The 21,393-nt window shown below is 44.8% G+C and overlaps 1 protein-coding gene across 6 annotated transcripts in view; it reads left to right on the top strand.

Annotated features, from left to right (window-relative positions):
- The window catches only part of GTDC1 (glycosyltransferase like domain containing 1), a 654,615-nt gene extending 653,193 nt beyond the window's left edge, over window positions 1-1,422 (top strand). For 2 of the 6 annotated variants that reach the window (XM_063933742.1, XM_063933736.1), the window contains exon 10: window positions 1,233-1,416. In XM_063933742.1, coding sequence (XP_063789812.1) covers window positions 1,233-1,355 — 123 coding nt within the window. In that variant the 3' untranslated portion in view covers window positions 1,356-1,416. Of the gene's footprint in view, window positions 1-1,232 lie in introns of all 6 variants that reach the window. The other 4 variants (XM_063933738.1, XM_063933741.1, XM_063933739.1 and 1 more) reach the window with 3 other exon arrangements.
- Window positions 1,423-21,393: the final 19,971 nt, after the last annotated feature.

Raw genomic sequence — 21,393 nt, 5'->3', positions numbered from 1 at the left:
TTTTACACATTTGTTTCCGACTTACTGTAATATTTATATTCAGATTCCTTTAAATCAAATACAAATCTATCAAGGCAGGTATATGTCTGGTCATTGTGTTAATGACCAGACATATACAGTACCTCCCCTGATAGTAGTGGTGTTTTTTAGGGGTCTATTGCCTAAAAACTAACTACTGTTTTACGACAGTGAATTTGTTAAATCATTTTTATTTCCATTCAGGAATTTCTTAAAGGATTATTTGTTGATCTCTTCTGTAAGGGATGTCATAGGTTTCGCTCCTAGGCTTCCTTTGTGTAAAAATTTAAAACCTCATTACAATAGAGGTTTTTAGGTCCCCTGACAGGCTTTTATTTGACATTACCTTTTGATGTCCATCCTCCTGGTATTTGATGAAACCCTTTGCCAATTTTCCAGTTGCCCTGCTTCATTGGAATTTGAAAGGCCCACCTGGTACATTAAATGTGCTGTATGTGTTCTGTCCATCCTACCAATCAATCTATTCATGGTGTCACCACGGAGTACTGTGTCACCTTTGTTGTCCTTAAAGCAGTCCAAGGTACAGTATATTGTCGATAGGATAAACCCTTAAGGAAATAAAATAAGGACGCAAACTTATATACCTTATTTCCTGCTATATTAGCCTACAGGCTAAACTCAGGGGGTATGCTTAACATCCTTTCCTACCCAAATACCTTTCAGACAGTGGACCTTAATAAAGAGACTTGCTTTACTTCTATAGCCCCACTGCGGTGCATAGCAAATTAGATTTTAAAGGCTACTTTATCCTTTCAGTTATTTCCATCATTTCCCTTAAAATTCAATTTGGTACCTAGTGTCAGAGACAAATATAATGCATTGTAGAATTACCTAACACCAATTATGATAACTGTGAACATTCCTGCTTTTTCCCATTAGATTTAAGGTTGTAATAAGTTACCGACAAATCTTTGGTTAAAAGGTCAGATTTTTAAGAGTCAAAAGAAAAATGTTTCCTAATTTTACAGTAATGACATGAAGTGAAGACTCTTTTTTGATTAAATAAATTAGCATTCTAGATGGTGAATAAAACCAGCTTTGGTATTATTTTTCTCTTTACAAGGAACCCGTATTGTGTAATGCAATCTAAAGATGTAAAACTCATTGTGTTGTCTTGTAGCTTGAAGCTTGATTATTCCTGAGACACATTTTCTTCTAATTTGCAAAATTAACATAATCTCTCTATTTTCCAGAGTGCGACTAGTTACCTGTTACTGTGTTTCCGCAAACAAGATCAGTTGACAGAACGGGGAAAAAACACTGCAAAGTATCTGATTTCTTTCCAATTATTTTTTGTCTTACACTGTAATGGTTAGAAAAACATTTCTTTATGAGGATTACTTTGTTCCAGTGTGTGCCTAGTTGTGTTCAGGTGCTTTGTAATACACGGTCGCAGATGATTTCACTTAACCCCGTGTGATGGGGTTATATTCTGAGTAAATCTAAACATAATACAGAGCTGCAAAATCACATTTGTCAGTTGAAGTCTTAATTTTCTAAAAATGCTACCTGGTAAAATTCAAAAAGATTGACTTGAATTGAAATGTTTAGTTTTCAAAAGTAGATTCGACTCATGATTTTTTTGCAAAATAATATCTTTAATTAAACTACTGATGCTACTTTTAAAAATAAATAAATAATAATAATAATAATAATAATAATAATAATTATTATTATTATTATTATTATTATTATTATTATAAACAATGACCAGATATTCTGAGCATGGGAGCTATGGGTGGTGCAGACAGATACTATTGGGCACATTTATAAAGCTTGGTGAAGTGATAAAGTGGAAGGTGATAAAGTACCAGCCAGTCAGCTCCTAACTGTCATTTTTCAAACACAGCCTGTGACATGACAGTTAGGATCTGATTGGCTGTTACTTTATCACCTTGCAATTTATCACTTCACCAGGCTTAATAAATCTGCCCCTAAGTACTATGCATCAGACCTACCAAAGAGGTCAGCCAGACCCCATACTTGCCTACTTTATGACTGTTCCCTCCAGGAGCCTCCCAACTGTCCTGCTGGAATCAGGACAGTTAGGAGGTATGCAAAAGCGGTGCATTGTTCTTGAAAGTAGGACATTTGTAGCATTCATGGGAATGGTGACTGCCACAATTCACACAGCAGGTTTGTTCAGTGTTGTCAGAGGTCACTTAAATCAGACTGTCTTTTACCCTTCCATGCATTTTTATTGGAGCATGCATATGTGTAAAGCAGTGCCCAGTGTTAACTCAGTCTCACAAAATAAATTTGTATGATTTACTTCATTATAAGTTCCACACACAAGACAAGCTCAGTTAATAATGCACCATAATAACATTTATTTGCTAGTATGTATTTACCGTCTGGCAGGATATGACAGGATACACAGAGGGACAATGCACAGCATTGTTAAAAGCATGTTTATCCATCGTACCACTTTTCACTGGCAAGCATATCTAATCAATTTTTTTTATTAGTGTTTCTGATCCTCCTCTAACCAGACAAATGCATCTGCCTAATTACAAGCCTTAGCCCCAGCTAGGTTGAGCAAGGTCTATGCCTTTACCAACTAAGTTGTGTACGGTATATGTACCTTTTGTGATGTGGCTGAGAGTCCCATAGCAGTATATGTGCCATTCCTTCTTGAACATGAGCCATGCTTTCATGATGGCTTTGGATTTGAAAACCAGTGGATCGATGCGTCAGATACCTTGTGCCATCACAACCAGACTTCTGCATACTTCCCAACTTTTTAATGCTCGTAATCGGGACGCGACCCAGAAAGGGGTGTGGCCTCGCTGGGTGTGGCGTGGCTTCCGATGGTGGGCGTGGTCACACGTTGCCGACCTGCCTTTCTTCACTTTAGGGGCATGCCCAACGCTCCCCGAGCAGCTGGGCAGCCCTCTTCTCTCATCCTAGCAGTGAATACATGCCGTGCATGTGCACACAGCATGTATTCAGAGATCACTCGCTGCTTTGCGGAGCAGAGCAGCGGGTGATTAAAGGCTCCCCCAACTGCGACCCTCGGGTGGGACAGCGGGACAGTGTCCGACTAGCGGGACTGTTCCGCTGAAATCTGGACAGTTGAGAGGTATGCTTCTGACACCATGTAAAGTGGTCTGTGTGTAAATCGCCAAATGACTCTGGAGGAGCTGCAGAAGTGTGTCTCACTGTAATCATATTGAATATTGGCTGCAGAGGCACTTCTTGTATTACTAACAATTCCTGTATGGCAAAGTTGATGGGAATGATGCATCTTTGGATGCAGTCAGATCAGAAATGCAGCAGGAGGTGTGACGCCCCCTGCTGCATACCGTACTAGTCCTATTACTGTGCTTCTAGGTAAGCAGCAGCTATAGCTCCACCAATCACATCTGAAGGAGGGCGTTGGGTATGTGTGACCGGCAGTCAGGAGACTGCTGGTCACAATACCGATGCCTGGATACCGGCAGTTAGATGGGCGCCTGGATCCCTGCAGTTAGATGGGCAAGTTCAACAAAGCCCCTTGAAGGCTCGTTGCGCTCGCCACGCAGCAGGCTCGGTGGCTTGATGCGCACGCCACAAGTTCTATTCCCATTCTATGGGTGTCGTGGACACCCACAAGTGGGAATAGTCTCTGTTGGTCGGCATGCCGACCGGCGGGATTGTCAGATGCCGGGATACCGGAGTCGGTATTGTGACCGGTGGTGTCCCAAATGAAGGCCAGTGTTATCCTGCACAGCATTTCATCTTTAAACCTTTAGTTAGAGTTATTACTGCTCTGTATTGCAGTCAAGCTACTTCAGAAAGGGAACCAAATATGAACTGTGGCTTCATTAATTAAACACATTTATGTCCCTTTCCTGTGACTGTGACACTGAAAACATTTATTCCTGCCATTGTAAACGTAAAGAAATGGGTCCTTCTCTCTTCCTTTATGTACAGTAATAAATCTTGTGTTCACTAAAAAGCTTCAAACAGCATTCTCATTTTCTGGCTTTACAATAGCCCAGAGGGCATTGATATAGCCACTGAGGAGGTCACCGAGCTTCCTAACGGCACTATCTCCACATTTCATTCATCTTCCCTCTCAAACCTGATAAACGCTGCATGTAAATAAATACTGCGATATTGGTCTAAAAGGTGCATTTACAGGAAATAATCATTATGTTTTTGATAGTTACAAATGATTTTAGTTCCAGGAATCCCAGTCAGCTCAATTTATCACAGATAAACAACCACGGATCGGATTCTTACTGAGAGAAAACACATCAGAAGAACGTAATGATTTTAGTTAATTTTCCAGGACATGTCACATAACTCATAGAGAAGACAGCTAACTGCTCAATGCAAATCTTTACTATCAGGCCTTAATACAATTATACAATTATATTTAACTCACTATAATTTATTTATTAATATATAGTTATATAGTGCTCACATACGTAGCACTTTACAGAGAATGTTTCAGTCATTCACATCAGACCCTGCCCCAGCGGAGCTTACAATCTATATTCCCTAACACATAGACACACCTACACACTAGGGTTCATTATGTGCCAGCAGCCAGTTAACCTACCAATATGTTTTTGGAGTGTGGGAGGAAACCGGAGCACGCAGTGGAAATCAACACATACGCATGGAGAGAACATAAAAACTCCACAGTATTTTGCCCATGTTTGGGAAGTGAAGTCACCTCAGTGCTGTGAGGCAGTAATGTTAACCAATATGACAGCTGTGCTTCCACTATATAGTACTATATAGTTCTGTATAAAACCATATACAGTATATTCTATATACTGTAGTACAGAGATACCAGCACTAGCCACTCATTTCCATACACACTTTACTCCTGGACAGTTACATGTTATGCGCAGAGCTTCCTAAGTGGACCTAGCTGCACTATTGCAATCTTGGGGTATGGTTTAAATCTCTGCTGCACCACCAAGCCCCAGGGGAGGCCCATGAACTTATGGGTCTATTTACTAAGTAGTTGGAAAATGGCAGTTAAGAGCTGATTGGCTGGTACTTTATCTCCATCCAAGGCTTAGTAAATAGACCCCTTATTACTCACCCTCTTCCCTCTCTAGGCCCCTGCATTACAGTTCAAATCATAGAATTGCCTAGACCTCTCATAGAGATGTATAGAATTACATTCTGGAAAAGCTAAGCCATGGCTTGGGAGATTGTATAGCCATTCCTCCAACTGTCCTAATTTTGGTCCCCTCAAAAGGGATGGAATTTGGCCAAAAACTCACATTTCTGGTTGTATCGTGTGGACCTGGGTTGGGGCTTATTTTGTCTGATTTTCCATGCCTAAATGTTGGGAGGTGTGTACTGCTGTGACGTCATATGAAAACCTGTCTGAAGAAATATTCCATGTATAAGAAAAGTACAGATGTGTACACTGTGGCTTCAGTCGCGCCAAATAGTACCTCTAGGCTTTTTGCTAATCTGCAATCCATATAAGATGCAAAATGTAAAGAAAAATATGATGTACTACTTCTCTCAGGCCGTCACTGTCGCGCATGTATGCGCTGGGATGTAATGGAGTCCGAGGTCGCCAGATGGGCGGGAAGCCGGACAATCTCAGACTTTTTTTTAAAGGTGCAATCACTTACAAAACAAACCATGCCTTGTAAACGATTACCCCTTCCTTTTTAGACACATCCAAGTTCTGCTGTACAGAAGTTATTATTATCTATATACTGTATGTCTGCCAGCAAGATCCTTTAGGTGCTAATATAATTGTATGACCTCATTATTAGTCTGGGACTAAATTGGGCCATGATGGGTGTCTCCAAGCCTCTCTTCCCAGCTAATTGAATTGACCTCCTAATGTAGCCAATTGTATTTGTAGAATTTAAATAATAATAATTTTATCAACAAATAAATTAAGGCTTAATTTTAATATTTCTGCATGCTGGTGTTTGTCATCTATTAACTTTCAATAGGTGGTTCCATACGGTGAGAATGAAAGGACATCCTATCATGGCACAGTAAGTAGTACTGAATACAATGTGCATACTGGTGAAGGCAGACAAACAATACTATACTGCAATAAAACACTATAGCATGGGAGCTGAAAGTACTTGTCCAGCTAACTTTCAAGACCCAGAACAGTTAAAATAGCTACATTGTGTTTCCTAGATTTTGCTTTCCCAATTCTGCGCATTACCGTATTATTTATCATGTATTTATAAAGCACAAGTCCCAGTTTTGAAGCTCTGTAGATTTGGAGAGAAAACAAGCAGTGACACGGAGATAAAATCTGGTAAATACTGTGTAGTGGGCCCTTTTTGACTGTGAGTATACACCACTCAGATTAATCTCATATGTAGCAATTGTCCACAATGCTGAGCCTTCCGTACATATTTTTTTTCTCTACTTTCAATTTCCAGGGAATGTCAATTTTCTCATTGCTTGCAAGACAACTTGTAATTTTCTTCAGGAGAGATCGCTGCTTTCAATCTGTGATAAAACGAACGTGTAAAAATACTCTGTAGCCATATGTTCTTAGGCGCATCCCTTCTGTCTTAACATTACAGTTCTGTCATCTTATGTATTAAATACATACATATTGCACTGTATGTGTATATGGGAAACGAAGAAACATAATAATAAATAAAATGATAGAATGTAGTGATGCATCTTTTTACCTGGAAATAAAACTTGTGAAATGCTGAAAATTCTTTATTGTCATTTTTTTATCTTGAAATGTAAAAATCAGAATCCTGCCCAGTAAAGCTGTTGAATTTCAAGTCACGATTACCTTGAGCTGATTTTTTTTTTATAAAATTCATATAAAATATAAAAAAGTAATATAAACTGTAAAAGTACAGGTTTGCAAGGTAGAGAGAAAGCAGAAAGATTTAGTTATCATCTAGATGGGATCAGTACGTAATCCCGCTGGACGGGATCCCGGCGGTCGAAATACCGACGCCGGAATCCTGACCACACAATCCCGACAGGGGTGGCGAGCGGAACGCAGCCACTTGCGGGCTCGCTTCGCTCGCCACGCTGCGGGCACGGTGCCTCGCTACGCTCGGCACACTATTATATTCTCCCTCTATGGGTGTCATGGACACCCACGGAGGGAGAATATGTTGGGATTGTGGCGGTCGGGATTCCGGCGTCGGTATTTCGACCGCCGTGATCCCGTCCAGCGGGATGTTGACCATCTAGATAGGTGAACATCTTTGGACACCATTTTAAAATGGCGAGTGGATGGGGGTGTGGGAAAGACCAATCTTAGGCTGCCATTTCTGACTGAACCTACTAATTGCCACCCCCAACATCCCTAGACCCTTCTCTGCACAAATAGGGGTCTGTTCATGTAAAAAAAAAAAAAAAATTAGTTATTTATCACTATACATCGCATCGGTTCGATGTGATATATATCTTTGGTAAGTAGAAATTCATGTATACTCACCTTTCCGGCACTGCGATCCGGCATCCCAGGCTCCAGCTTTCTCCTGCAGTCCCCTCTACGGTGTTGGAGTCAGCCGATGGGACCCTCTGCGCATGTGCCAGAGTCTGAAGTCATGGTCAGCTGCAGGGGCTATCGCCAGGTGCTGGGCAGAGAGCTGGGAAGTATTGAGCTTTCCTGTACTTTCAGCACCGATGTTCAGGTTGCGCAATCCTGAGATGGCGAACCTGAACTCCATGGAGAAGTAGAAAGCGTTTCATTTCTTCATGAATTGCACTCACAATACTAAAGTATGGTGGATACAAGTCAGGCACGGAGGTGGGGTGGGGGGGGGGGGAATCAGGAACTTCTCCACAGTAATCCATTCTGTGAATAGCACTAGGCAGAGAAAAATTGTCTAATACGATTTTACCCGGCACCTGATGCTAGCTCCGCCCACAAACCGCCATCCACAGAGGGGACCCACCAGTTTCACAGAGGGGAATGCTGTTGAAGTCAGCATTGCTGGAGCCAAGGAAACGGCATCGCATTGCTGGAAAGGTGAGTTAGCATGAATTGCTACTTACCAGAGCTATATATCAAATCAAACTAATGCAATGTTTAGTGATCAGTAACAATTCAGTTTTCATATTGTACATAAATAGACCCCATTGTCTGTTGTGGTGGTTTTCTGGGAGGTCCTATCTCAAGAGATTTTCAAGAGAAGGTACAGAAATGGATATCATAGTGTCTTATATACTAGTGTGGATACGGCATGCAGTAATTGTAGCAAGTAATCTGGTATAAATATGACACGCTGGACATTTATTTGTCCCCCAATGTCCATTGTTGAGTAAATGGCAAACAATAAAATGAGATTGGTCCATATACTGGGACAGCTCCACACTGCCAGACTTATTAATTAGATAGGTAAATATATTATTAGTAATGTAATGTATGTACACAGACTGAGGAAACGGTTGAATGATCCTCAAAACTAGAGATGAGCGGGTTCGGTTCCTCGGAATCCGAACCCGCCCGAACTTCAGCTTTTTTTACACGGATCCGAGCGACTCGGATCTTCCCGCCTTGCTCGGTTAACCCGAGCGCGCCCGAACGTCATCATGACGCTGTCGGATTCTCGCGAGGCTCGGATTCTATCGCGAGACTCGGATTCTATATAAGGAGCCGCGCGTCGCCGCCATTTTCACACGTGCATTGAGATTGATAGGGAGAGGACGTGGCTGGCGTCCTCTCCATTTAGATTAGAAGAGAGAGAGTGAGATTGAGACAGAGACACTTGATTTACTGGAGCTTAGGAGTACTAGAGAGTGCAGAGTTTACTAGTGACTGACCACTGACCAGTGACCACCAGTGCAGTTTTATTTAATATAATCCGTTCTCTGCCTGAAAAAAACGATACACAGTGACTCAGTCACATACCATATCTGTGCTCAGCCCAGTGTGCTGCATCATCTATGTATAATATCTGACTGTGCTCACACAGCTTAATTGTGGGGGAGACTGGGGAGCAGTTATAGGTTATAGCAGGAGCCAGGAGTGGTTCCGGTATGAAAGATAGATAGTGTCTAGTTAGACAGTCAATAGATAGACACCATATGTTAGATGGACATTAGGTCGACAGGGTCAAAAGGTCGACAGGGTCAAAAGGTCGACATGGAAAAGGTCGACAGCTCAAAAGGTCGACAGGGTCAAAAGGTCGACATGGAAAAGGTCGACAGGTCAAAAGGTCGACAGGTCAAAAGGTCGACAGGGTCAAAAGGTCGACATGGAAAAGGTCGACATGGAAAAGGTAGACACCATGTTTTTTGCATTTTTCTGGTTTGTGTGGATAGTTTTGTCATCTGGGACCCCCAGTTGTAGAAAGGCATACCCTCGCGGGGCTCGCTTCGCTCGCCACGCTTCGGGCACGGTGGCTCGCAGCGCTCGCCACAAGGTTTATAACCAACTCTATGCCGACATGGATAGAGAAAGTATGAAATAATCCAAAAACATGTTACATTTAAAAAAAAACATTTGTCTATCTTTTTTATGTCGACCATTTTCATGTCGACCTTTTGACCCTGTCGACCTTTTGACCTGTCGACCTTTTGACCTGTCGACCTTTTCAATGTCGACCTTTTGACCATGTCGACCTTTTGACCATGTCGACCTTTTGACCTGTCGACCTTTTCCATGTCGACCTTTTGACCCTGTCGACCTTTTGACCCTGTCGACCTAATGTCCATCTAACATATGGTGTCTATCTATTGACTGTCTAACTAGACACTGTCTATCTATCAAATGGATAGGGCCAGGAGTACATACATATTATTAAAATTAAACAGTGCACACTTTTGCTGCAGGAGTGCCACTGCCAGTGTGACTGACCAGTGACCTGACCACACTGACCACCAGTATAGTATACTATATTGTGATTGCCTGAAAAAGTTAAACACTCGTCGTGTGACTTGTGTGGTGTTTTTTTATTCTATAAAAAACTCATTCTGCTGACAGACAGTGTCCAGCAGGTCCGTCATTATATAATATATACCTGTCCGGCTGCAGTAGTGATATATATATATTTTTTATATCATTATTTATCATCCAGTCGCAGCAGACACAGTACGGTAGTTCACGGCTGTAGCTACCTCTGTGTCGGCACTCGGCAGTCCATCCATAATTGTATACCACCTACCCGTGTTTTTTTTTTCTTTCTTCTTTATACATACTACATCTCATTATCATCCAGTCTATATTAGCAGCAGACACAGTACAGTACGGTAGTCCACGGCTGTAGCTACCTCTGTGTCGGCACTCGGCAGTCCATCCATAATTGTATACCACCTACCCGTGGTTTTTTTTTTCTTCTTTATACATACTATATCTCATTATCATCCAGTCTATATTAGCAGCAGACACAGTACAGTACGGTAGTCCACGGCTGTAGCTACCTCTGTGTCGGCACTCGGCAGTCCATCCATAATTGTATACCACCTACCCGTGGTTTTTTTTTCTTTCTTCTTTATACATACTACATCTCATTATCAACCAGTCTATATTAGCAGCAGACACAGTACAGTACGGTAGTCCACGGCTGTAGCTACCTCTGTGTCGGCACTCGGCAGTCCGTCCATAATTGTATACCACCTACCCGTGGTTTTTTTTTCTTTCTTCTTTATACATACTACATCTCATTATCATCCAGTCTATATTAGCAGCAGACACAGTACAGTACGGTAGTCCACGGCTGTAGCTACCTCTGTGTCGGCACTCGGCAGTCCATCCATAATTGTATACCACCTACCCGTGTTTTTTTTTTCTTTCTTCTTTATACATACTACATCTCATTATCATCCAGTCTATATTAGCAGCAGACACAGTACAGTACGGTAGTCCACGGCTGTAGCTACCTCTGTGTCGGCACTCGGCAGTCCATCCATAATTGTATACCACCTACCCGTGGTTTTTTTTTCTTTCTTCTTTATACATACTACATCTCATTATCAACCAGTCTATATTAGCAGCAGACACAGTACAGTACAGTAGTCCACGGCTGTAGCTACCTCTGTGTCGGCACTCGGCAGTCCGTCCATAATTGTATACCACCTACCCGTGTTTTTTTTTTCTTTCTTCTTTATACATACTATATCTCATTATCATCCAGTCTATATTAGCAGCAGACACAGTACAGTACGGTAGTCCACGGCTGTAGCTACCTCTGTGTCGGCACTCGGCAGTCCATCCATAATTGTATACCACCTACCCATGTTTTTTCTTTCTTTCTTCTTTATACATACTACATCTCATTATCATCCAGTCTATATTAGCAGCAGACACAGTACAGTACGGTAGTCCACGGCTGTAGCTACCTCTGTGTCGGCACTCGGCAGTCCATCCATAATTGTATACCACCTACCCGTGGTTTTTTTTTCTTTCTTCTTTATACATACTACATCTCATTATCAACCAGTCTATATTAGCAGCAGACACAGTACAGTACGGTAGTCCACGGCTGTAGCTACCTCTGTGTCGGCACTCGGCAGTCCGTCCATAATTGTATACCACCTACCCGTGTTTTTGTTTTCTTTCTTCTTTATACATACTACATCTCATTATCAACCAGTCTATATTAGCAGCAGACACAGTACAGTACGGTAGTCCACGGCTGTAGCTACCTCTGTGTCGGCACTCGGCAGTCCGTCCATAATTGTATACCACCTACCCGTGGTTTTTTTTTCTTTCTTCTTTATACATACTACATCTCATTATCAACCAGTCTATATTAGCAGCAGACACAGTACAGTACGGTAGTCCACGGCTGTAGCTACCTCTGTGTCGGCACTCGGCAGTCCATCCATAATTGTATACTAGTATCCATCCATCTCCATTGTTTACCTGAGGTGCCTTTTAGTTGTGCCTATTAAAATATGGAGAACAAAAATGTTGAGGTTCCAAAATTAGGGAAAGATCAAGATCCACTTCCACCTCGTGCTGAAGCTGCTGCCACTAGTCATGGCCGAGACGATGAAATGCCAGCAACGTCGTCTGCCAAGGCCGATGCCCAATGTCATAGTACAGAGCATGTCAAATCCAAAACACCAAATATCAGTAAAAAAAGGACTCCAAAACCTAAAATAAAATTGTCGTCGGAGAAGCGTAAACTTGCCAATATGCCATTTACCACACGGAGTGGCAAGGAACGGCTGAGGCCCTGGCCTATGTTCATGGCTAGTGGTTCAGCTTCACATGAGGATGGAAGCACTCAGCCTCTCACTAGAAAACTGAAAAGACTCAAGCTGGCAAAAGCACCGCAAAGAACTGTGCGTTCTTCGAAATCCCAAATCCACAAGGAGAGTCCAATTGTGTCGGTTGCGATGCCTGACCTTCCCAACACTGGACGTGAAGAGCATGCGCCTTCCACCATTTGCACGCCCCCTGCAAGTGCTGGAAGGAGCACCCGCAGTCCAGTTCCTGATAGTCAGATTGAAGATGTCAGTGTTGAAGTACACCAGGATGAGGAGGATATGGGTGTTGCTGGCGCTGGGGAGGAAATTGACAAGGAGGATTCTGATGGTGAGGTGGTTTGTTTAAGTCAGGCACCCGGGGAGACACCTGTTGTCCGTGGGAGGAATATAGCCGTTGACATGCCTGGTGAAAATACCAAAAAAATCAGCTCTTCGGTGTGGAAGTATTTCACCAGAAATGCGGACAACATTTGTCAAGCCGTGTGTTCCCTTTGTCAACCTGTAATAAGTAGGGGTAAGGACGTTAACCACCTCGGAACATCCTCCCTTATACGTCACCTGCAGCGCATTCATAATAAGTCAGTGACAAGTTCAAAAACTTTGGCCGACAGCGGAAGCAGTCCACTGACCAGTAAATCCCTTCCTCTTGTAACCAAGCTCACGCAAACCACCCCACCAACTCCCTCAGTGTCAATTTCCTCCTTCCCCAGGAATGCCAATAGTCCTGCAGGCCATGTCACTGGCAATTCTGATGATTCCTCTCCTGCCTGGGATTCCTCCGATGCATCCTTGCGTGTAACGCCTACTGCTGCTGGCGCTGCTGTTGTTGCTGCTGGGAGTCGATGGTCATCCCAGAGGGGAAGTCGTAAGACCACTTTTACTACTTCCACCAAGCAATTGACTGTCCAACAGTCCTTTGCGAGGAAGATGAAATATCACAGCAGTCATCCTACTGCAAAGCGGATAACTGAGGCCTTGGCATCCTGGGCGGTGAGAAACGTGGTTCCGGTATCCATCATTACTGCAGAGCCAACTAGAGACTTGTTGGAGGTACTGTGTCCCCGGTACCAAATACCATCTAGGTTCCATTTCTCTAGGCAGGCGATACCGAAAATGTACACAGACCTCAGAAAAAGACTCACCAGTGTCCTAAAAAATGCAGCTGTACCCAATGTCCACTTAACCATGGACATGTGGACAAGTGGAGCAGGGCAGGGTCAGGACTATATGACTGTGACAGCCCACTGGGTAGATGTATGGACTCCCGCCGCAAGAACAGCAGCGGCGGCACCAGTAGCAGCATCTCGCAAACGCCAACTCTTTCCTAGGCAGGCTACGCTTTGTATCACCGGTTTCCAGAATACGCACACAGCTGAAAACCTCTTACGGCAACTGAGGAAGATCATCGCGGAATGGCTTACCCCAATTGGACTCTCCTGTGGATTTGTGGCATCGGACAACGCCAGCAATATTGTGTGAGCATTAAATATGGGCAAATTCCAGCACGTCCCATGTTTTGCACATACCTTGAATTTGGTGGTGCAGAATTTTTTAAAAAACGAGAGGGGCGTGCAAGAGATGCTGTCGGTGGCCAGAAGAATTGCGGGACACTTTCGGCATACAGGCACCATGTACAGAAGACTGGAGCACCACCAAAAACTACTGAACCTGCCCTGCCATCATCTGAAGCAAGAAGTGGTAACGAGGTGGAATTCAACCCTCTATATGCTTCAGAGGTTGGAGGAGCAGCAAAAGGCCATTCAAGCCTATACAATTGAGCACGATATAGGAGGTGGAATGCACCTGTCTCAAGCGCAGTGGAGAATGATTTCAACGTTGTGCAAGGTTCTGATGCCCTTTGAACTTGCCACACGTGAAGTCAGTTCAGACACTGCCAGCCTGAGTCAGGTCATTCCCCTCATCAGGCTTTTGCAGAAGAAGCTGGAGACATTGAAGGAGGAGCTAACACGGAGCGATTCCGCTAGGCATGTGGGACTTGTGGATGGAGCCCTTAATTCGCTTAACAAGGATTCACGGGTGGTCAATCTGTTGAAATCAGAGCACTACATTTTGGCCACCATGCTCGATCCTAGATTTAAAGCCTACCTTGGATCTCTCTTTCCGGCAGACACAAGTCTGCTGGGGTTGAAAGACCTGCTGGTGAGAAAATTGTCAAGTCAAGCGGAACGCGACCTGTCAACATCTCCTCCTTCACATTCTCCCGCAACTGGAGCGACTGCTGATGCTGACATCTGGTCCGGACTGAAGGACCTGACAACGATTACGGACATGTCATCTACTGTCACTGCATATGATTCTCTCAACATTGAAAGAATGGTGGAGGATTATATGAGTGACCGCATCCAAGTAGGCACGTCACACAGTCCGTACTTATACTGGCAGGAAAAAGAGGCAATTTGGAGGCCCTTGCACAAACTGGCTTTATTCTACCTAAGTTGCCCTCCCACAAGTGTGTACTCCGAAAGAGTGTTTAGTGCCGCCGCTCACCTTGTCAGCAATCGGCGTACGAGGTTACATCCAGAAAATGTGGAGAAGATGATGTTCATTAAAATGAATTATAATCAATTCCTCCGCGGAGACATTGACCAGCAGCAATTGCCTCCACAAAGTACACAGGGAGCTGAGATGGTGGATTCCAGTGGGGACGAATTGATAATCTGTGAGGAGGGGGATGTACACGGTGATATATATTGGAGGATGATGATGAGGTGGACATCTTGCCTCTGTAGAGCCAGTTTGTGCAAGGAGAGATTAATTGCTTCTTTTTTGGGGGGGGTCCAAACCAACCCGTCATATCAGTCACAGTCGTGTGGCAGACCCTGTCACTGAAATGATGGGTTGGTTAAAGTGTGCATGTCCTGTTTTGTTTATACAACATAAGGGTGGGTGGGAGGGCCCAAGGACAATTCCATCTTGCACCTCTTTTTTCTTTTCTTTTTCTTTGCGTCATGTGCTGTTTGGGGAGGGTTTTTTGGAAGGGACATCCTGCGTGACACTGCAGTGCCACTCCTAGATGGCCCCGGTGTTTGTGTCGGCCACTAGGGTCGCTTATCTTACTCACACAGTCAGCTACCTCATTGCGCCTCTTTTTTTCTTTGCGTCATGTGCTGTTTGGGGAGGGTTTTTTGGAAGGGACATCCTGCGTGACACTGCAGTGCCACTCCTAGATGGGCCCGGTGTTTGTGTCGGCCACTAGGGTCGCTTATCTTACTCACACAGTCAGCTACCTCATTGCGCCTCTTTTTTTCTTTGCGTCATGTGCTGTTTGGGGAGGGTTTTTTGGAAGGGACATCCTGCGTGACACTACAGTGCCACTCCTAGATGGGCCCGGTGTTTGTGTCGGCCACTAGGGTCGCTTATCTTACTCACACAGCTACCTCATTGCGCCTCTTTTTTTCTTTGCGTCATGTGCTGTTTGGGGAGGGTTTTTTGGAAGGGACATCCTGCGTGACACTGCAGTGCCACTCCTAGATGGGCCCGGTGTTTGTGTCGGCCACTAGGGTCGCTTATCTTACTCACACAGTCAGCTACCTCATTGCTCCTCTTTTTTTCTTTGCGTCATGTGCTGTTTGGGGAGGGTTTTTTGGAAGGGACATCCTGCGTGACACTGCAGTGCCACTCCTAGATGGGCCCGGTATTTGTGTCGGCCACTAGGGTCGCTTATCTTACTCACACAGCTACCTCATTGCGCCTCTTTTTTTCTTTGCGTCATGTGCTGTTTGGGGAGGGTTTTTTGGAAGGGACATCCTGCGTGACACTGCAGTGCCACTCCTAGATGGGCCCGGTGTTTGTGTCGGCCACTAGGGTCGCTTATCTTACTCACACAGCGACCTCGGTGCAAATTTTAGGACTAAAAATAATATTGTGAGGTGTGAGGTATTCAGAATAGACTGAAAATGAGTGGAAATTATGGTTTTTGAGGTTAATAATACTTTGGGATCAAAATGACCCCCAAATTCTATGATTTAAGCTGTTTTTTAGGGTTTTTTAAAAAAAACACCCGAATCCAAAACACCCGAATCCGACAAAAAAAATTTGGTGAGGTTTTGCCAAAACGCGGTCGAACCCAAAACACGGCCGCGGAACCGAACCCAAAACCAAAACACAAAACCCGAAAAATTTCCGGCGCTCATCTCTACTCAAAACACATACAGTATAGCCAGTTTGCAGAGTGTACATCAATGATAAATGGGCCCCTTAGTCTCTCTTCTGCAGTTGCAAGATCATTTTTGTGTTTACATACTTTCATATAGTAAATGAGAGGGGAACTTTGTTTGCAGCAGACACACTGGGGCCTCTGTATCTGTATCCAGTTGATAGAGCTACAGTAAAAAGATACAGTCAATAGGTCAACTCCAAATGGTCGACATGCAAAAGGCCATTCAAAAGTGTGGGGGAGCTTCACAAGGAGTGGACTGAGGCTGGAGTTAGTGCATCAAGAGCCACCACACACAGGGGTACATTTACTAAGATTCGTAATTCCCGAAAATAGGTCAAAGTTCAATCACGAATGACATCGACAGTGTAAAACTGCAACTTTTTGAATTGATTACGATGGATTTACTAAGCTGTCGTATTCGGGTTTTTCTTTTCTTCCGATGTCGATGTCATTCGTTTTTTTTTACCTATTTTTACGGCAGTGATTAGCAAAACACTGCCGTTTTTTTTTTACAATCAATCTCGGCCGGATCTGTGTGATCCGTGCTGGGGTTCTTATTTTTTTTTTTTTAAATTAAACAATGTAAAAACCCCAAAAAAAAATGCGTGGGGTCCCCCCTCCTAAGCATAACCAGCCTCGGGCTCTTTGAGCCGATCCTGGTTGCAGAAATATGGGGACAAAATTGACAGGGGTTCCCCCATATTTAAGCAACCAGCATCGGGCTCTGCGCCTGGTCCTGGTTCCAAAAATACGGGGGACAAAAAGAGTAGGGGTCCCCCGTATTTTTAAAACCAGCACCGGGCTCCACTAGCTGGACAGATAATGCCACAGCCGGGGGTCACTTTTATACAGTGCCCTGCGGCCGTGGCATCAAAAATCCAACTAGTCACCCCTGGCCGGGGTACCCTGGGGGAGTGGGGACCCCTTCAATCAAGGGGTCCCCCCCCCCAGCCACCCAAGGGCCAGGGGTGAAGCCCGAGGCTGTCCCCCCCCATCCAATGGGCTGCGGATGGGGAGGCTGATAGCCATTTGTGATAATGAAAAGATATTGTTTTTAGTAGCAGTACTACAAGTCCCAGCAAGCCTCCCCCGCATGCTGGTACTTGGAGAACCACAAGTACCAGCATGCGGCGGAAAAACGGGCCCGCTGGTACCTGTAGTACTACCACTAAAAAAATACCCAAAAAAAGACAAGACACACACACCGTGAAAGTATAATTTTATTACATACATACACACATACATACATACTTACCTTATGTTCTCACGCAGGTCGGTCCTCTTCTCCAGTAGAATCCAAGGGCTACCTGTTGAAGAAATTCTACTCACCAGATCCAGTGGTCCAGGCTCCTCGGCAAATCCAGGGATAATCCACGTACTTGTTAAAAATAAAAAAACCGTATTCCGACCACGAACTGAAAGGGGACTCATGTTTGCACATGGGTCACCTTCCCACGAATGCTAGAAACCCACTTTGACTTCTGTCTAAGTGGGTTTCTTCAGCCAATCAGGGAGTGCCACGTTGTAGCACTCTCCTGATCAGCTGTGTGCTCTTGTCCTCACTGACAGGCAGCACACGGCAGTGTTACAATGTAGCGCCTATGCGCTACATTGTAACCAATGCTGGGAACTTTCTGCCCTGCGGTTGACCTAAAGTGACGTCACCGCTGAGCAGAAAGTTCCCAGCATTGGTTACAATGTAGCGCATAGGCGCTACATTGTAACACTGCCGTGTGCTGCCTGTCAGTGAGGACAGGACCACACAGCTGATCAGGAGAGTGCTACAACGTGGCACTCCCTGATTGGCTGAAGAAACCCACTTAGACAGAAGTCAAAGTGGGTTTCTGGCATTCGTGGGAAGGTGACCCATGTGCAAACATGGGTCCCCTTTCAGTTCGTGGTCGGAATACCGTTTTTTTATTTTTAACAAGTACGTGGATTAACCCTGGATTTGCCGAGGAGCCTGGACCCCTGGATCTCGTGAGTATAATTTATTCAACAGGTACCCCTTGGATTCTACTGGACAAGAGGACCGACCTGCGTGGGGCCATAGGTAAGTATGTATGTATGTGTGTATGTATGTAATAAAATTATACTTTCACGTTGTGTGTGTCTTGTCTTTTTTTGGGTATTTTTTTAGTGGTAGTACTACAGGTACCAGCGGGCCCGTTTTTCCGCCGCATGCTGGTACTTGTGGTTCTCCAAGTACCAGCATGCGGGGGAGGCTTGCTGGGACTTGTAGTACTGCTACTAAAAACAATATCTTTTATTTTACAACAAAGGCTATCAGCCCTCCCATCCGCAGCCCATTGGATGGGGGGGGGACAGCCTCGGGCTTCACCCCTGGCCCTTGGGTGGCTGGGGGGGGGGACCCCTTGATTGAAGGGGTTCCCACTCCCCCAGGGTACCCCGGCCAGGGGTGACTAGTTGGATTTTTGATGCCACGGCCGCAGGGCGCTGTATAAAAGTGACCCCCGGCTGTGGCATTATCTGTCCAGCTAGTGGAGCCCGGTGCTGGTTTTAAAAATACGGGGGACCCCTACTCTTTTTGTCCCCCGTATTTTTGGGACCAGGACCAGGCGCAGAGCCCGATGCTGGTTGCTTAAATATGGGGGAACCCCTGTCATTTTTTTCCCCATATTTCTGCAACCAGGATCGGCTCAAAGAGCCCGAGGCTGGTTATGCTTAGGAGGGGGGACCCCACGCAATTTTTTTTAAAAAAATAAGCACTTTCCCACCCCTTCCCACTGATATACATGCACGGATCTCATGGATCCGTGCATGCCTATCCAATCACGAATAAAAAAAAAAGGTCTGTTTTTTTTAAGCACTTTTTTACGAGTTGTAATTTTTCACGGCAGTGTTTGTTCTTTTTTGGCTTTGCACTTCTTAGTAAATGACCGAGATTCATACTTAAACAGCCGCGTTTTGACCGATGGTGTATTCATTCGTAATTTTTTACCTGAACTTGCAAAAAATTACGAATGCCCTCATCACTGCCGTGATTAGTGTTTAGTAAATGACCGAGATTAACCGAGATGACACTGAAGAAAAAACGGCATCTCGGTCAAAATCGGGAGCTTAGTAAATATACCCCACAGACGGATCCTGGACATATGTCATATTCCTCTTGTCAAGCCACTCCTGAACAACAAACAACGTCAGAAGCGTCTTACTTGGGCTAAAGAAAAAAGAGATTCTATGGGGCATTGCCAAAAGAAAGATAAGAGACATGAGACCGAATGATGCAGAAGAGCTGAAGGCCACTATTGAAGTATCCTGGTCTTCCATAACACCTCAGCAGTGCCACAGGCTGGTAGAATCCATGCCATGCCGCATTGAGGCAGTAATTCATGCAAAAGGGGCCCAAACTAAGTACTGAGTACATATGCATGATTATACTTTTCAGAGGGCCAACATTTCTGTATTTAAAATCTTTTTTTTTATTGATTTTATGTAATTTTCTCTAACGTCCTAAGTGGATGCTGGGGACTCCGTAAGGACCATGGGGAATAGCGGCTCCGCAGGAGACTGGGCACATCTAAAGAAAGCTTTAGGACTATCTGGTGTGCACTGGCTCCTCCCCCTATGACGCTCCTCCAAGCCTCAGTTAGATCTCTGTGCCCGAACGAGAAGGGTGCACACTAGGGGCTCTCCTGAGCTTCTTAGTGAAAGTTTTAGATTAGGTTTTTTATTTTCAGTGAGACCTGCTGGCAACAGGCTCACTGCATCGAGGGACTAAGGGGAGAAGAAGCGAACTCACCTGCGTGCAGAGTGGATTGGGCTTCTTAGGCTACTGGACATTAGCTCCAGAGGGACGATCACAGGCCCAGCTTGGATGGGTCCCAGAGCCGCGCCGCCGGCCCCCTTTCAGAGCCAGAAGGCAGAAGAGGTCCGGAAAATCGGCGGCAGAAGACGTCCTGTCTTCAACAAGGTAGCGCACAGCACTGCAGCTGTGCGCCATTGCTCTCAGCACACTTCACACTTCGGTCACTGAGGGTGCAGGGCGCTGGGGGGGGGGGCGCCCTGAGACGCAATAAAAACACTTTGGATGGCAAAAAAATGCATCACATATAGCTCCTGGGCTATATGGATGCATTTAACCCCTGCCAGAATCCATAAAAAAGCAGGAGAAAAGTCCGCGAAAAAGGGGCGGAGCCTATCTCCTCAGCACACTGGCGCCATTTTCCCTCACAGCTCCGTTGGACGGAAGCTCCCTGTCTCTCCCCTGCACTACAGAAAGGGTTAAAAAAAAGAGAGGGGGGCACTAATTAGGCGCAGTATTAACTATACAGCAGCTATAAGGGGAAAAACACTTATATAAGGTTATCCCTGTATATATATAGCGCTCTGGTGTGTGCTGGCAAACTCTCCCTCTGTCTCCCCAAAGGGCTAGTGGGGTCCTGTCCTCTATCAGAGCATTCCCTGTGTGTGTGCTGTATGTCGGTACTTTTGTGTCGACATGTATGAGGAGAAAAATTATGTGGAGACGGAGCAGATTGCCTGTAATAGTGATGTCACCCCCTAGGGGGTCGACACCTGAGTGGATGAACTGTTGGAAGGAATTACGTGACAGTGTCAGCTCTGTATAAAAGACAGTGGTTGACATGAGACAGCCGGCTACTCAGCTTGTGCCTGTCCAGACGTCTCATAGGCCGTCAGGGGCTCTAAAGCGCCCGTTACCTCAGATGGCAGATATAGACGCCGACACGGATACTGACTCCAGTGTCGACGGTGAAGAGACGAATGTGACTTCCAGTAGGGCCACACGTTACATGATTGAGGCAATGAAAAATGTTTTACACATTTCTGATAATACGAGTACCACCAAAAAAGGGGTATTATGTTCGGTGAGGAAAAACTACCTGTAGTTTTCCTGAATCTGAGAAATTAAATGAGGTGTGTGATGATGCGTGGGTTTCCCCCGATAACAACGGATAATTTCTAAAATGTTATTGGCATTATATCCTTTCCCGCCAGAGGTTAGGGTGCGTTGGGAAACACCCCCTAGGGGGGATAAAGCGCTCACACGCTTGTAAGGGCTCTAC

This window comes from Pseudophryne corroboree, chromosome 7 (assembly GCF_028390025.1).
Source record: "Pseudophryne corroboree isolate aPseCor3 chromosome 7, aPseCor3.hap2, whole genome shotgun sequence".
Lineage (NCBI taxonomy): Eukaryota > Metazoa > Chordata > Amphibia > Anura > Myobatrachidae > Pseudophryne > Pseudophryne corroboree.
The sequence above is the reverse complement of the archived record's forward strand: the minus strand, read 5'-3'. Positions and strand labels throughout refer to the sequence as shown.